This window comes from Scaptodrosophila lebanonensis, unplaced genomic scaffold (genome assembly GCF_003285725.1).
Source record: "Scaptodrosophila lebanonensis strain 11010-0011.00,11010-0021.00 unplaced genomic scaffold, SlebRS2 tig00000001-arrow-pilon, whole genome shotgun sequence".
In the NCBI taxonomy this organism is placed as follows: domain Eukaryota; kingdom Metazoa; phylum Arthropoda; class Insecta; order Diptera; family Drosophilidae; genus Scaptodrosophila; species Scaptodrosophila lebanonensis.
Window position 1 is genome coordinate 11,281,682 of NW_022060529.1, and position 18,534 is coordinate 11,300,215.

At 38.6% G+C, this 18,534-nt stretch overlaps 1 protein-coding gene across 1 annotated transcript; it reads right to left on the minus strand.

The window, feature by feature from the left end:
- Positions 1-1,863: 1,863 nt before the first annotated feature.
- Positions 1,864-18,172, minus strand: LOC115631957. Its single transcript, XM_030528819.1, has 13 exons — positions 17,886-18,172; positions 8,074-8,187; positions 7,220-7,424; positions 5,395-7,057; positions 5,123-5,289; positions 4,724-5,053; positions 4,172-4,670; positions 3,790-4,113; positions 3,548-3,731; positions 3,320-3,479; positions 2,736-2,862; positions 2,521-2,666; positions 1,864-2,459 (listed from the first exon to the last, which is right to left on the minus strand). The coding sequence occupies exons 2-13, from the start codon at positions 8,154-8,156 to the stop codon at positions 2,124-2,126; spliced, it is 4,224 nt and encodes a 1,407-aa protein (XP_030384679.1). The 5' UTR covers positions 8,157-8,187; positions 17,886-18,172; the 3' UTR covers positions 1,864-2,123.
- Positions 18,173-18,534: the final 362 nt, after the last annotated feature.

An 18,534-nucleotide genomic window follows, 5' to 3' on the forward strand; every position in this document is an offset into this window, starting at 1 on the left:
ACTTAGTTATGCATGCTCAATTACCTTCTAAAGCATCTCAATAAGCAAGAATTTAAATAAAACAGTTAAGTTTTGCCCAGCTTTTGTTAGTTTTATAATATGTGTGCATATATATTTAATACATACACTACATATCAATAAAATCGGCAAATTTATTTATTTGAGCTATACTTGCATGCATTTTGTGAAAATGTTATGCGCTCTTCTGCTTTTGGGTGCTACTCCATGGTAGCTGAAACAACCAATTTTGAGTCTTTAATTATGCGTTCGGCTCATTTATTGAATGAGCATTACATTATATGAGTAATATATCGTAATATCGTTTAAATACAGCCAGTCATTAAAGTAAGCGCATTTTTTATGTAAAAATTGGCTGGGCTGATGGATAAAAAAAAAACTGAAAGTAGGGATGTTAAACAAGATTACACTAGAAGACAGGGGATACAAAAATGTAACTAAAATGAAAATGTGTTTGAATCAAATAAGCTGTGGTCTCAGGACCAGTCCGCTCAGCCGATATAAGCATATATGTGTGTATATGTGTATAACTACATATAAACATTTAGTTGTGCAACATTTCAGTTAATAAAAAGCATGTATATATTTTTTCATTTATCATTTAGTGTAAATAGTACGTCATTTTAGTTTTTTACTTTCATATATTTTACATGTATGTACGTACATACGTCTGTATACGTTTACGATATACTCTGTACTTTTCCTTTTGACATGTTCATTTTGTTTAAAGCTGAAACCCACGCATTGTAGTTGATATTTTCACGACTTATATATTCCAAAATTTGCATTCGTTTACACTAGACGCAAGCAAGGCTTAAAAAGATTTAAGTCTTGGTTTTACAAAATCCACGTTAAATAAAGATATTTTTAGTTATACTTTAATATTTCTTTTAAAATAATGTTTTCTCTTTTAGTTATTCGTGCATTTTATTGTCAATTGCACATTTCACATTATCGGTTATACATATGTATGTGTATATAGTAGCTTCACTTAGTTCTTAAGCCTATACATATACATATATGTATATTTATATTCATTTCAGCGTGAAATGATATTTGATGCAAACGATATGCACATACTTGTATTTTTAGCAGCTTTTATTTATGTAAATATCTTGAGGCCCTGCAACCCATCAAATGCTTAAGAATCAGCAACTTGTCTACACTTCTTTGATGTAGTATTTATAGTTATATATACTTGTAGTAGAACTTTTACCTACATTTTTATTCAATAATCATTTTGTTTAAGCTATTTAATACCTTTTAATCATTAGCAGTGGCAATCATACATTCTTGTTATATCCATCGTTTTATTTGTTATTGATTATCCAATTTTCTCACTATCGTGGCTCTATATAGGCGAATTCACATATTTATGTATATATATATTTATATATATGTAGACATACATGAGCTCGTTATTCTATACACTTATAATACAACATACGTACAAGTAATACGGTATGATGAGCCATTTGATCTAATTCTGTCCATTTTAGCAACAAAATTATTATTAGGAATTATTATTATTATTGTCCACGATATTTGACATTCAGACACATTCAATATAATTATTGTACGCTGGTACACATACATACATATACATATAGTACGTCGAGGTTCATGTAAATATTGAAATGAATCGATTTGCTATATTCATTGACAATTATCGTTTGTTTCGTGGATTCGTTTGTGGTAAAAGGTATATAGAAATCTCTTCGTAAAAAATTGACAAATAAATTCGGCAAATTGACACATGATTTTGTTACCCAGATCGTATGCGTATTAGTTATATCAAAATGACTAATACCACAAGTTTCAGTAGCAAAATATATATGTATAGGTAACATCTCTTTATATGTATGCTTCCAGGTAAAGGTATAGGTATAGATGTATGTGTATGTCTCGAATACAATAATTGTTTCAGGGATATGCTCTATTCATGTTTTAGATGTTTGCATACGATACACTACATTGTATGTTTTTTAGCTTTGACATTCACTACATTTTATGTTTACGATATTCATTAACAATATATGCTGCTAAATCGGTGTGAATACATACATACATATGTATGTGTTCCACTTAATTTAAACATATTCCACTTACTTCTTTTCGCCGCTATCGTAGTAGTCGATGCCCATCGGCTTGCCATTGTGATAATAAAATGGTTTCCTACTTCTTATAGGACCTGTTGCCATTTTCGACAATATGTCGGGTCCGCCGGGATGAGAATCGTATTTGAGGACTCGATCTTCGCTAATAGGTCGCGTATACTTTTGCATTTGTTCCTGTATCCAGGGAACGTACTTAATAACGTTTGCATAGACGCCGGGCAGTTTGGGATGAGCGCACATAATGCCCCAAGAGACAATACCGCCAACGAACCAACGATCCTTTTCACCCGGATAGGGACAGAGCAAAGGACCTCCCGAGTCGCCCTGTATAGTATTTGAATGTGCAAAAATATTGCCAGCACTCTTTCATATCCATCTCATTTACCTGACAAGCATCCTTGCCACCATCATCGTAGCCAGCACATACCATGCCCTCGGAAACAGTTAGGTTGTCCAGCCATTCATCACACTGAGCTCTCCTGATAATCGGTACCTGCACCTCATTCACTATGAACTCATACGTGGACTTGGCTATTGTCACAATAATGAAGTAATATTGTAGAGTAAGCTCAATATATTCTATTTCAAATTTCAACTTACGATCCTTGTCCTCACGCTTGCCCCAACCAATGACGGTGCACAACTGATCGGGACGCAAGAACTTGACATTTGGTGGCGGCAAACAAACGGGCAAGAGATGTTCGTGGAAAGCAACGCGCGTTGCCAGCTATAGATTGAATATTTCGATCAATTTTATGAAGTCAATATTAAAATTATAAAACACTGCTTAAATCGTGAAAATGAAGCCGTTTCTAGCATGCTTCAATATGTGCTCGATGTGAACGTTTTAAATACTCATTTTTATACCCTTAGGCTGGTGCAAAGTATGTAACAAGCAGAAGGAAGCATTCTCAATCAGCATGACGAGAGAAATAGACATGACCGTTCGTCCGTTCGTCCGTCTGTCTGGATGAACATCAGGATTTCGGAACTGAGCGTACATTAACCAAACTTGGTATGCAAGCATTACTCAGTGTCGGAAGTTTGTCTGGGTACAGCGCATTTCACTAACCCGCTCTTGTTATATATTTGGTTTATCTTGCTTTTTTCTTCCCTCTTCTTGCTGCACTACAGTAGGCACCTCAACAAAAATACTGGCACAACATAAAATGTATATTACTTACTTGAAAGAGTGCAATGTCATTATCATGTGCTATGGCCATATTATACTGCGGATGCGGAATAACCGTCTTCACCTTGATCTTCTGTCCAGTGTAGGTAAAAGAATTGCGTCGCGTTACACCCAGCTGAATAGTCCAGTCTTCCAGGTCGATGACGGTGTGGCTATAGGGGTGTGGAAAATATAAACGCATTCCATATTGCGACAAGATAGACAAGACTAAGATACTCACTTGCCCACGCAATGCGATGCTGTGAGCACCCACTGATCAGATATCAGGACGCCTGCACAATAGAAAATCTTTTCGGGCCCACCTAAAATGGCTGCCAGGAAGGGCCAATTACCGGGATTTGCTTTCGATCCTCCTATGATGCGTCGGGCAGGCTTGTGCCGTCCACGTTTCACCTTGCCACACTCTATGTAGGAGGAGTATTAACGAAAATTTCTCTCAGAACTAACATCTAGAATACTTGCCGTAGTTAGAGCAGGTCAGTTCAGCGATGGGATAGTCCTCCGACTGCTTGCAATTGGAAAACTCCTGCATTAGTGTTGAGCGTTTTTTAGCGTACATCTTCCATGTGTCGGTGACATTAACCGCAGCCAGCAGAGGTCGATGTGTTCTTTGGGTGACCACACTGGTTGCATTTACAGCGCTATAACCAAGAATGGAGCAGACGGCACTTGGCGAAACTCCACGATCCCAGTTCTTAACGCAAGCTGGCATCCATTGGCGCATGCTAATGCGGAAAACCTCGAGCACGCCTATCCCCACATCGCCATTCCGTTCACTGAGACGCACTAAAAGGAAACCGTCGTCACATCGAACTATAATTTGGGGCACGTCTCGATTACTTACGACAATTACGCTCGTCCTGGCCGTAGGGACAATCGATGATACCGTCGCATATGTGCTTGGGACCAATGCAGCGATCATCGCCGCAGTAAATTTCATCCTGCTCGCACCTCTCGCACTTGGCCTCGTCCGCCTGGTCCATGCAGTCCAGATGGCCATCACACACGTACTCCTTGGGCAGACAACGGTTCTGGTCGCACTGAAAGCCATCGCATTTGGGGTTTGTGGCAGCTATCATTACATCCCGCACTTCGTCGAGACCCACGCAGTCCTCAGCACTAGAGAAATCCTTAAAAAGTTTACAGTTCAAATACTCGGGAAGGCTGAGGCCGAAAACGTCAAAGAAGAAGCCGCAGCGTCTCATTGTCTCTGTGCAGAGCGTCTTACAGGGCGGCACAGTGGCGCCGGTACTTCCACACTTGGGCACGAATAAGGTGCAGAGGAAGAGGGAGACCAGTTCATAGCAGCGTACATCAACGAGAGCTTCATAAGAATCGAGATCCTGTGGGCGAAAGCTGAGTAATGTAACGGTAATGCAATACTCTATCTATTTACCACTTGCGTCTCCAGCTGCCCGAAGTGTCCAATGTAATTTGGAAAGACGGTATAGTTGTATGGTATTTGGGGTCCCTGGCAAAATTTCACAATGATCGGCAAGCAAGTACCAGGGGCGGGATTCTTTCCAAAGCTCGAGAGTTCTTCAACGTGAATCGTATTGATGATGGTCTTGTTTACAAATTTGATGGTCGGATACGCATTGAAATAGGCCGCGAGGCCACCAGCAATGGCCAACAAGGCGAAAGCATTAATCAGAATTTGAAAGAGACGGAATTTTAATCTGCCATTTGTTATATAGGGATTGGAACTCTTGCGACGCGTTATTATCTGCAAAGAACCGGATTTAGTTTCACCATACCAATCGCTTAATGTTGTACAAGTATGTTAACTGCAAACCTGATTCTGTAAGGACATGGTGTGAGGAGCACCGTTTTGAAAGCGTACAATTGTCTGCAAGCTGCTGGGCGTTGTCATGCACTTATTCAAAGCCGTCAGTGTCTGGGAAGGCTCCAACTCCTCGATGGGCTCGTGCTGCACACCCTGGCATATAATGGGAGCGGGAGCTGCGAATTATTTGAAAAAATATATTAAGAAATCAGCTTAAGTACAAGAAATGCGGATTGCAAAGTTAAAAGACTCCAAATATCTAAAAACAAAGCGTCTCTTACCGCTACATAATCGCTTGGCCGACAATGAGGGTAGCAAGGGTGCCTCCATAATCTTCGAGTTGTAGCCCGGGCTGGATGTCTGGCTGAAACTATCGCTGGATATGGTCGAGTCCTGTCTGAAATTATTTTTGCCGCGCGAAATAGAGCTGGGATGACTATTGCCGCCGATGACGAAGCGAGTGGTTGCCTGATCGGCACTGCCAATGGTAGGTTGTCGTTGCGCTACCCCGGGACCAGATTTACGTATGGCTGGCTGAAGCAGCGGTGTCTCCATTAGGTTCTTGGAGTTGTAGCCAGGACTGGAGGTGATCGAGTAGCTGTCGCTCGACAGCGTTGAGTCTTGGCGTTGCTGCAGCTTAGGATACGTAATTGGCGGTGGCTTGGTGCGATTCAACTTGTTGCGTATGGACTGCGGTTGTGACGACGCCGCCTGGGTCTTGGCATTGCTCTCTGTGCTTTCGAAGGAGTTATGTGTGCGCACCGGTGGGACCGGTGGCACTGGACGTTTCTGATTGTTAGTGGCCACTGCAACAGCAGCAACTGTAGCGGGCATTCCAGGGCTCGGACCCGTTCCCAGGGAAGAGGAGGACATCGTGCTAGTAGAGCCAGCCGATGCTGCCGACGAGGTGGATGCCGAGGCGGATACACTGCTAGTGTCTTTGTTGGAGTCGCTTGATGAGTTGTGGCCACTGTTGTTGCAAGGCGGCAGCATGTTGTTGGCGCCTGTCGGCTTGCGTGCCGGCACCACCGGCAGAGCTGACCGATTGCTGGCGCTTGTTGAGCGCGTCAAGCTGTTGTTGTTGCTGTTGTTGTTGTTGCTGGGAGTGCACATACCTCGCACCTCATTGTTGTTGATTTTGTGCATGACGTCGTGGAACGCAGCACGCTCTAATTTGAACGTGTCCTTCGACAGTGGCGAGTCATTTGGCTTTTCAACCAGACTGCCGTCCAGCGATGATTGCGTATCAACCGAGGAGAAACGACTGCGAAAATCAGCGGTTGTTGAGGTGGAGGCAAAGCGCTCACTGTGTCCAGACGAGCCGTAGCCCGAGGACATGGTGGTCGAGTCCACGGTGCTGCTGGACGAACGATTGGCCCGTTTTACTATGTGACTCAAGCTCAAATCAATGCCCAGAGTGCCCATGGCTCGACCTGCACTGGCATATCTGCCATGACTGCTGCCAACCTTGACGGGTGTGGAAGTCAGTGACTCATCAAACACGGAATTCTCCAAGCTCATGCGGTCATCATCGGATATACCATCGGCATCCGCATACATTGGCCGTGCACTCATATCAACAAGCCCTGTCGATTGGCTTGGCATATAGGCGGCATCAACAACATCGCCCACAACTTTTCCACCACTCGATGCTGGAACGCCTGCCGGGGCTGAGTTTGTTTGCTGCGGATAAACAAACACTGTGGCAATGGATTCCTGCCGCTGTTGTTGTAGCGCGTTGCGAGCAGACAACGCCATCGAAGCTTGAATTTGCATGGATACATCATTGATTCCAGTTTCGTTGGCATGCCAAGCGGATTTGCCACGGAACATACGCCTCGGTATGGGAGGCGGTGGCGTCACGGGAGTGTCAACACGCACCACTGTTGGCTTGGATGTGGCTGAGCCGGCTGATTTGCAGAATTTCTGCTTTGCTCCGTTTACCTATCAGAAAGACAAGCACAGCGAAGAATAAGCATAACAAGCAATATATGTGTGGAGGGAATATCCGATACAACAAATACATTGTGTTATTTATCTCCTATATATCTATATATATTTTATACTTAATAAGTACATATTGGCAAAATATTGCCGCATACTCACCAGCAGCTCTGTTGGTCGCTCGCTCGACACCTGCAGGGGATGTTGCTTATCCTCCAGCATAGGATAATAGTGCGATGAGTGGCGGCGCACCATGCTGGCGACACGGGTGGGCAGTAAGGACACAGACTTGCATTGCTCCTGTTGTTTGTCGTAGAAGTCCAGCAATGAGTTTAATGGCAAGGCCAGACTTGAAGCGCGCTCCGACCTACAATCAATGGTAACGTTTTACTATTAAACTGTCCTCTTTTTCCTATTCACACTATTATACACTTAGTACCAAAATCAAGTAGTTTTATTCACTTAAAAACAATCTATTAATTTTAAGTTAAGAAAAACTCTTTTTTTAAAATCTAAATGTACGCCCAGATTAACTTATTCATCCAAGTACGCAATATGTTATTGTTAGAAAGTAATTATTGTCATGTTCTCTCCAACAAACAAGAGCAAACAAAGTGCTAAACAGCGTACATTTCTTAATTCCCATACATCCCAATGAAATTTCTAGATCGCTCTTCCAGATGTCAACTGATTCCTGACTACGAACACATGACAAACCAGCCCTGCTGTCAATACTGAGCGCTTTTTAATCCACTTCAACTAAGTACATAGCTTATCCAGAGAACCTTCGTGAGATTGTCGCAAGTTAAGCTTCAGCGCCTCAGTGATGACAAATAATGTCGCTTGTTATAACTTTTAGAAATGCTGATTGACGTTTGAGTAAATAAGATGAGCAAAAATATTAATAACTTAATTGGTCTACGATTCTCCTAAACGTACAAATAGTGTGGGAACATGATTTATTTAACTCTGTTTATCCAAAACTTAGTATTTATAAGAAGTTGCTTATCACTCACCGTATTGCATTGCGTTGCTCCTCGCTCGTAAGCTGCCCGGTTACAGTCAGAGATTGTGGTTGATTTATATCAAGTGCCTTCATGTTTTAATTAGTGTCATTAAAAAAGGTCGAACTGCAAAAATCAGACATTTGTACAGACATTGTAAATATATGTCAGCTATATATATGATGTGCGACTATGGACTATGGTGGCAACTAATTGTAAATAGAACTTTACATTGAAATCGCCAAATAATGGCAATTATCGTTGAACAAAATGAACAAAGCTCATATTAAAAGTCCATTTGAATAAAAACCAATTACACAAGAGTGCTTCCCTCACAATAGAATGAAAACGGACGATCAAATGCATGCCGTGCCACACATTTTTGCTTTCAATTTCAAATCTGCCACATACCCTTTGTCCCTAATGGACGTTATTAATGGGCGCCAACAAATTCGTTCCACACACAACAATAACAATGACTTTTTGTTTCTCCTCCCCTCCCAATCCCACTCTGGTGTTGGGAGTGTGTATATGTATATGAACATTAGATAGCACAGTACCTCCTTTCGCACTTCAACCAGCCGCAGAGCCAATAACGTCTCCCACCACGTCACATTCCAGGTAAGAGTGCATCAAACCTAATTCCCCGTACGGCCTCACGTGTGCACAGGAAAATAAATTGCTCTTTGTTTGTTTGCAAACTGATATTTATTTCTCGCCAGCGGTCATTTCATATTCAGTTTTATATTTCGGCAGCATCGAGTCAAAATGTTAGGCGACCAAATAAAAGTCAATTTTGCGATAGCCACAATCTTTATCTTTGCTAGCACGCCGTATATATTTTGAAACGTCCATGTTGATAGGCGAACAGTGAAAATTTGACACTGCAGTCTTAATTGGAAATTGGTCTTATTGGTAATAATATATATGTATATCTTTTATATTCTAGCTGAAAACGGAATTGTCGGCGCTAGTAACATGCAATTTAATATGATTTGATTCAGGCCTAGTCAAATGAATAATCAGTGATTTACCAGTGATTTAAATTTAAATTCCTTTACACCTTTTCAAGATTTCCCGAAACTATGCATTTTGGAAAAACGTACCCATATGAAAATATGAAAAAAGAGCAACAGGAAAATAAATCTATTAAAATGTAATTCTTTAAAACCATTCAGCTAAATTTTCAATTTTAATTTTAGGAAACCCACTACTTCACTACTTCTGGCCTATTAAGACCTATTCTTACAAAACTTATGCAGTCAACAGGGCCTCTTTAGTCCAAGAAAAGGCTTGTTTATGTTTAGTACAACTATTGGCAATAATTATTTATTGATATTTAAAAGATCTTGAATTGTTCTAGTGATTTCAATTTATAGAGTCTGTGAAATAGTGAACAGATATGAATTAACGCACTTAAAACTTTAAATTACACTCTTTTATACAAATAATAAGCTATGCGCTAATTGGACTCAAGGCTATAAAATGGAAATTTTTTACATCTGATGCGCTGACAACGGGAAAGCTGCATATTCATATTGCGAGCAAATTTGCCAACATGGAAGCTACAGGTACTAGCTATGTACTTGTATGTGTGTATATTTATTTTACTCCATAATTAAGTTCATTAGTATGCAAGGGAATAGTTGCATATATACGTATGAGCATATGGACTATGTGTTTTTATGGGAACGTGGATAAAAGTTTAATTAGGTACTGGCAGACTGCTGCTTGTTGAGCTTATGGAGAGCGCAGTTCTTCCAGTTTCCAGTTTCCAACTGAATCTGGCAACAGGTGAGGCAGTCGCAAAAAACCAGGACAATGCATATACAAGGCAGGTCAAAATGCACTCAGGCCGCCCAGCTTGATGATGTGTCAAGGACGTCACATGATTCAACAACGTTATACTATACATCTGTATAGTATATATAGTATGTATGTATACACACGTATTGACAAGATTGCAGGTCGGTGTGCGTGAAAACTTCTGTATATCAAATGCACTATCTTTCCGCAGCATCCTTTGCATGAACTGTAATGCAAACAAACATAGGTTTTATTTGGTGTTGAAAGGACAACAAGCTTTGACCACATCTCTGAAGGACATTGCTGCTCCTTTTGATTTGTTTTAAGTACTTAAAACAAATACCCGTTGTATGATTCTCATTTCTCTTGAAATTTGAGCAAGTTTGAGGAATTAACAACTTGCTTGACACGGACTCACTTCGCTCCTGCAGGAATGCGACTCGCCTCTTTTCCAAGAAAAGACTTTACTTTACTTTTCCTTTCGGTAACTCTACACGCACAAGTAAATTTGTGGGGTCGAGGGCAAATGGCAAGCTACATAGTATTAGGAATATTTTAAGCTGAACGATAAATTCATGAGCCGAATAAAATGCTCTCAACGAGCTCAGACTTAACACAGTCAATTTAAAGCACTTTATTAATGGAAAATAAAATTGCCTGCAAAATATATATATCAATAGTGTGGCTTTTATTAATTGTCTTGATAAACATGTGCCTCTTAAAGGCAATACTTGGCCACTTTCTATATATTTCAAATATTCTTTCCATATATGTGTCGAAAATTAATAATTTGAATGCTTAGTGGCAATATTATGTCACAGAGAAAACTTTTTTTTTTAATTATTTATGATCTAAAACAGAAGTACATATTTTACTGACCAGCAAGAACATATAGTCGCCTTATGTGCATATTTTAGGTCACCAAACTTAATTTTGAATTCATCTGTTTGCTTATTATACAATGAATTAGTACACTCGACTATCAAAAGCCCTGTACAAACGTCCTTTCTGGAACTGAGGAGAGACTCGATGCCATGTTTGGTTATTCCAGCTCTTATACGCCCTAAGATCTTTGACATGACATGACATTATCGACTCATCTCGTCATATACAAGTATAGTATATACCATGCTTCCTTCTATTTGTTACTTTAACCCCTTTAACCGCAAAATCTTGGAAAAATCGAGAGATAAGGACATTTGACTAAATGATTTAAATTTTAAAACTTAGAGCCGCCGAGGAAAAATTATTATAAAAGTGGATTGAACAATAGCCGAATATCAATGTCAGGGTCAAGAAAACTATGGATTTAAACGAAGTTTTGAAGGAAGTCAACACTAGAAAAAGGTTCCTCGGGCACTCCCGTTTTACCTGAAAATAGCTTGGCAACATATATTCCCTTGGCATTTAATCGAACTAATTGTTATTTGAACACACAATGATGGTTTTCATCACTATTGGCGGGAACAAGAATAGAGTCTCAATTTTTCATGAAGAACAACTTATATGTACATGAAAACATAAATACATATGAACACATATATGTATGTATAAGTATTACTATACATACAGGCTTTGTCATCATCAACGTAAATATTTATTTTTTTTCTTTAGTTTCTTTTGTCTCGAACACTTATTTATTTAAGTATTTTTGCTTCGATATTTTAGCATATTTTTTGTGGTGTTTGAGTCAAAATTTCTTGGAATTTCATTTCTTCGCGCCGGCCAATTGCTGTCACTCAACTATGGAAAATTTTTGCAAGCACGTCACAAGTATAATAAAATGAAAAATGTTGCTTCCTTCCCTCTACGTGTGTGCTTACATGCGCGCGCGTGTGTTTGTGAGTGTATATGAGTGTGTGTGTGTGTGTGTGTGTGTGTCTGTGTGTGCAGCTATGCGGACAATTTGTAGCCACAAAATAATTCTCTCCCACTCACGTATAAGGTTGTTTATTTTTTAGTGCGAAAGGACCGCTCACACACTCTTGTAATTTAAATTTATTGCAGAAAGATGAAATTTGAATTCAATTAGTTTGTTATAAAATATGTTGCCTAAGGAAAGAATGATAAGAAGCCTTGTTTAGGCAATTGTATTTTCCTTTCAATGGCAAGTCCTTCTCTATGACATAAATGGCGTCAAGTTTCCCAAAGGGTCTACGAGTATTATTCCATTTTTTCCTTGGCAGTTGAAAGATCGGACGTTGCTGCCTTTTAAAGGAAGCTTCACTGCCCTTGTTTACCGCACGGACAGTTTTGACTTCAAAGGTGCGCTCAACACATAATGCTTACATAAATACAAATACATTGTGTAAACAGACATAGCTGTCAATACATACTTTCTAACGCTTATGCGATTTATTCAATGACAAACAAACACACACACACACACACACACATACGAATGCGAATACTCCACCCACATGTACACACCACTGCCACGCCCACACAATTAAGCGAAATATTAGAAAGAAGATACAAAGAACATTGTTCGTAATTGTACAATCAGCAACACAATGCGTGCCACATAATGCGATTGTGAAGGTTTAATGGCTATATATGCTTGTATGTATGTATGTAAGTATGTATGTATGTATGCAATATGAGTATGGGCATTTTATTTTTGTTGTTCGGAAACTCGAATATCTTCAACTTCCCCGCTTCTGGACGAAATCATAAAGAGAAGTTCTATGTTGAAAAATATAGTACATAGTGTATTGAAAAGTCGGAGGGTATCCTTTGGCGAAGATTTTCGCATCGGCTTGGGACAAATGTCTAAGGATCGTGGGAATGCTCCTAGCATATATAAATAACCATATAAAATAACCAAAATTAGATGTCTTCAAAGATTAACTAAACAGTAAGTTTTTTTCTCTTTTTGTTTATCTTGAGATTAGTTTTTAAGTAAAAACGTGAATTTCACTAAAAACTGTACAATTTTGCATCACGCCAGCAATTGATCCTACCAAATACATACATAAGCCTTAAATCTACATAGCGAAACAAGCCGGTTTTTAAAGATCCCAACCTAACCAATCCAAGTATTACAAGTAGGAACACAAATTTTTAATTTCATTTTGGGTCTCTCTGTATAGAGTATATTCACATTAATATTTCTTTAAAAATATGTTATAGATACAATGTGAGTTCGGAATATAAATTATTTGTTGGCCACAAAACCGAAAATACGTTATTTTGTTTTTCATGTCTAAATAATTCTAGAAACTTTGAAACTGTTTTGGAAAGCAGTGCTGCTGTTTCCTGGGGAAACGGTATTTAAAGCTGATATTTACAAATAACAATAAGTTATATTTTATACTGTTGTAGAAATATAAGAACTACTGGAGTAAGCACGAAAATTCTGCCTTTATTTATGGGAAAAAAATGAGAAAGTTGCCCCATATTCGTTAACTGATTTTATTTTCATGTTATTTTCAATAAGCGTTACATGTCAATCGTCATCAGTTGGTCCTGCAAGACGCCTCTGAACGTTACCAGGACAATGGCGGATGTTGCGGCTTCATTACTTGATTTGCCACACGCTATAGTAATGCTTTCATTTCGACTTATTTCCGCTTGCCACTTCTTCTGATCGGTTACACAGATGGTGCTTGCGTCTACTCGTAAATGGCCGGCAGTGAGTGTTTGCTTGCCACTTAGCTGGCATATTTGATTTCGTCTCGGCCGAGTTGCAGAATACTTTGCCACATAGATGTACATACATACATACAAGTATACACGTATGTTTTATATAGTTTGGCTCTCCCTGCATTTGGCCCAAGCCCATCAATACTTCCCCTTAGCAAATCTCATTTAAATTTGTGGCACTTATTTGTACTTGTTCGACGACTATGTAGCCCATATTCTCGCATCCATTTACAAGTATGCATGTTTGTTGATTAAATATCAGCGTGTACATATAGCAATAGTGGCAGGCAAATCCGCAAGAATTTTGCATTGCCATGCGCCGCATTACGCAATATTTTCCACAAATGCCAGTCGTTGGTGTAAGGACGTACGTGCGAGTAAGGGCCGCAAAGGGTGAAGAAATGCTTGGCAAATAACTTCGGGAATGGTGCACTTATGTCTCAGATATACAAGTACATATGTACATAAATAAAATGTCTGAATATGCCTCATCGAATAAACGAGTGTGTGTTATGAGTTGTTTTCATCTAACGAATTCAGTTTCAATTAACGGATTACGAACTTTCGAATCAAATTTCTGCAGAAGTTTAACCAAACTACTTAGTATTATTACTGACAATTACAAGCAATTAAAGCATAGAGGACTCTTTTCTTTAGCTATCAAAGAAATTAAAGCTCTTACCATTCGACAATTAACCTCTTTGAATGTTCTGTTAAAAAACAAACGGAAGAGAGTGTACGGTTAGGGGAAAAGCTGCTATAATAATTCGGTCATACTTTTGTCCTTTAGTCATGATTCTGTTAGTTAGGGGAAAACATACTGGGTGAGTTATTTATTACGTCGCTAGTACAATTTTATTCTGCTCTTGTGTCTTATTTGTCTTTATACGAGAACATAAAATCTGCCGTTAATTATGAGGAATAAGTTATAATAGGGATCCATTTGACCTATCGGGTTCATTCACTAACACTCTTCTTAAAACAACTAAAGATATCGACAATCTATATATTTAGACACAAGTGACTTTAACTTACACTTGGGTTATTTACTCTAAGAAAGAATGCAAGATAAACTGCGTAATGTTCTTGGAAATTTTCATTAAAGAAATAATTATAATAATAATATTACATACATACACATATGTATTTTGTGCATATTCATACATAAGTATGAATGCATGTTCCTTTATATGTTTTGCAGTTGCATAAGTTCAACATGTATGTAAATAGTACGTGAATTTTGATTTCATTTTCAGAAATTTCACAATTTAATTTCCCAATATTATTATTTAATTTTTCAGAAAATCACAAATCAATTCTAGATTTGCACAAAGGAGGGCGCCCAAATGTTTTTTAATTTATCATATAATTTTATTTTACAGAAATTTACACATGTACATACAAACAATATATGTATGTATGTAAGTAGTAGTGAATGGTCACAGTATGTATTGTTCTACTTATATGTCCTAGCTTTCGGATCGTACCAGTAAAGTAATTTGGTATTGGCAGTTCCTTTAGAAATTTTAGAGAGTGTCGGAAGAGAAATAGCATATTGTAAGCAAGAATACTGAGCCCATCAAAGACAGACAGGACCTGCTAGTAGAATATATAGAAGTAAGCACCTGCTCCTAAGTCCTTTGGCGTATGGTAAACTATTGTAAACTATTTCATAGTAAATCGAATAACGTTATTCAAAATTCAGATTTCAAGTGAGCATTGTTCGATATAATGAAACCAGCACCATTTATCTATTATGTGCGTGCAGACACATTGCTTTCAATTCTCAATTTCTAGCAATTGTGGCATCAAGGCCAGCCCTGCGAACTGCTTGCAACGAATGCGATAGGCGGCCAACCAACCAGACACCAGGATCCAGTAAATCCTTGCACTGCGCTCGCTTCAAGGACACAAAGGTTTCTGCAGCTGCGTCGCACATGAGCTGATGCTGCCACTGCCGCTGCCATTGATTGGAATTTTCCTATTCTGGTTGCTGTTATTGTTGTTCTTGCTTTTATTGCTGGGTGCACAAGTCAGAGCTATTAAATGCTCTGGTCCCTCTGCCCACTCATAAATATAAGTCCGCTTCGAGTGCATGCTTGAAGCCGTCTATAGTGCACGTATGTATGTGTTTACTTGTACTATCAAGTTCGTCGAATTCGCAGCAACTATTTAAATTGTTTTCGTAATGTGTGGTATGCAAGTTTGAGAAATTTAATCACACGATTTATTGGAAGAGCAGGACTTTTAACAGCAAGTCGTTTACACTCAACGGACTATTATAATAGATTTAATTGCATACAGTATGAAAACATTTGAGATTTATTATAACATCCACAGCGTGAGACGTATCTTATAAGGCAATAAATAAAGAGGTGAATGCTATGCTAATAATATTAGTCCTGGACGGACCTTAATTTTATTCAAAGGAACTGGAGTCAACTCTTCGTGTTGATTACCTTTAACAAGTAATGTATCCTTGAAAGAAATTATTATATTTTATTTACCAACTTTTTAAAGTGATTGTTTCATGAACTGAATAGAATTTCTTTTCGATTCATGTACAACAAATTGAAATTCTAGAGATACAACACGATTCGCTAAAATTTGTAATAGTTTTCAGTGTTCTTAGCTTAATATATATCTAAAAACAAAAAAATCCTATGCCAATGATATGAATTATTGAGGCTATATAAAATGTTGTTTCTAACAATCTTGCTGTACATGTGGATAAGACAAGTTTGGTATCCCTAGCAACTATACGAGTAGTCTTTCTGAACATACATAGATTTTCCTACACCTGTATATTATGGGGTCTGATGTAGTCCCTACTGCCTGTTACATACATATATTTGGCATTTAGAAATTCTAGAACACCCTTTTCCTTTTAAAAATCGCGTTAATATTTATCGAAGTAGTGCTTTCATATTAAAAACGTAGCTTTTTTTTAACAATTTAAATGTACAAAAAAAAAACAGGGTCCCCCCAAATAAACATTTACGTACGGTTGCGGTCTTTGAACTCGCCTCGTTGGCCAGACAATGTACTGATACATTTTATAAAAAAGGAAAAAATGTATGTAAATAAATGTGAAAGTGCAAAGAGAAATTCGTGGAATCGACAATACGACAAATATTTGCAGTACCAGACCTAAAGGGGGGTTGGTTGGGTATCGAAAAAAAAAAAACAAAAGTATAATAATGTTGGCATTCCTTTTGATTGAGACAACCGACAATACCAGCTTCAGTTTATTTTGCTTCAGTGAACAGCTGGACCGTAATAATGAAGTATACATTTATACAAGGCGGATGGCTCATTCTGGGAATTTTTTTTTATAAGCACCTGTACCTGCACCCTTTTGCAATAACAGACAACAATCTAGCTTCTGTAGCAGCTACAAACTTGTTAGTTATTAGCCTTGTAATAAGAGTTGTCATTGCGGCAGCTGACGTTGAAAGATTCAGTGACGAAAAGATTTTTTGCTGACACTAAATACAAAAGTATACATACTTATGGGTAAGCCTCCACACAAATATATATAAACATTCAAGCATACACATACACATACACATACAGTAACAGAAACGCAACATCACAATCGATTTTTGGCTTTAGTTGCCAATTTCTTGCGTTCCTTTACAGCTGCCCTGCGCCGTATCTAAGTAAATTGTTTGTATTGTGTTTTTTGTCTATATGTATTGGTGGTGTATGGGTGTCCGTGTGTGTGTGTGTGTGTGTATTTGTTGAACGATTTGCGCTTTTGCCGCCTGCCAAATTGAATTCGAATGCTGTGTGCGGCCAAGTGATTGCGCTGCCAGCCAGCCAGCCAGCCAGACAGCCAACCATCCTGCCACCCTGCCATCCAGCCAGCCAGGCCCCTTGCCTTCCTGCCACCTAAAATATATGGCGATGAGGTGTATTAGTGTGCCCGTGCCCTCTTATACAAGTAAGTCACACATTTTCTGTGTGTTTGTGTATTGCGCATACGTGTCGCATGTGTCTGTGTGAGTATTGCTTAGTTTTGCTGCTGTTTTGTTTTTGCTTTTTTCTCCTCATTTTAACTCAGCCAGGGTTCAGTAATTCTGTGTTGTCCGTGTGCGCGCTAGGTAGATATATTATACTTGTACAAGTATGTGTAGGTACACACACACACCCAAGTGTTTGCTTACGCTGTTTGTCTTGAATTTGCATAAAATGTATGGAGTACGCTTGTGTGTGTGTGATGTTTCCAATAGTTCTGTAACTTGGTAGGCTCAGGGCAAGTAATTTGTTTTATTTTACCCTTTTACTTCCTTGTTATTATTTATAGAAATGATTTTGTTATTTTGAAATTAAGTCTAATTAGCTCACTTCTTTGGTTGGCCATTACTTACAAAAATGTATTTGGTGCTCCTTGAGCGGTCGGCGGTTGTCGTCCACGTCGTGTTTTGTCAGCTTCAATGTATTGTCAGTATTTCGCATCTTTTTTGTGCTGGTTCGGCTCAATGATGGGCAGCGAGCCGGTAAGTGATGGCTGCTGTTGTTGTTGTTATTGTAGCTACGATTTGCCGCGGCCCGCAGGCAAAAACGAACTCAGCCTTTTTCCTTGTTCTCCAACTTATTTTATATTTATAACTTTCGCTTGTAAAATGTTGTAATGAAGATAATGGCTGGGCAGAGCAATGGCAAAGCGTTCCAAAAAATGGCGCACAATACAAAATATTTTGTTGACCCTCTTTGGTAAATGAATTAAGGGTATATTTTTGCTGCTAATTTCGACACATTCTCAAGCAACACCGCTGCGCATATTTGCTTTTTGGCTTCCTTTTTTTTTAACATCATGCTTTTAAAAATGTTCGGCAGCAGTTGCCTACTTTTCGGCGTTTTTACTGTTCACTTTTGCATTCACTTTCTTATTAAATATTTGCATAGATCCAATCCAATAAATTTGATTTTTGTTCCTTCATCGAACATATTACACTTAATTATTACAAATGTTTTTATTGTCGTTTTTTTGTTGTTGTTCTTCAATGCAGCTATAAA

Excerpts from the sequence above, each read along its gene's own strand:
- LOC115631957 (XM_030528819.1), bottom strand. The coding sequence starts at position 8,156 with ATGAAGGCACTTGATATAAATCAACCACAATCTCTGACTGTAACCGGG. Across the intron at positions 5,290-5,394 it reads GGCCAAGCGATTATGTAGCG|CTCCCGCTCCCATTATATGC; the intron begins GTAAGAGACGCT and ends AATAATTCGCAG. Across the intron at positions 5,054-5,122 it reads CCATGTCCTTACAGAATCAG|ATAATAACGCGTCGCAAGAG; the intron begins GTTTGCAGTTAA and ends GGTTCTTTGCAG.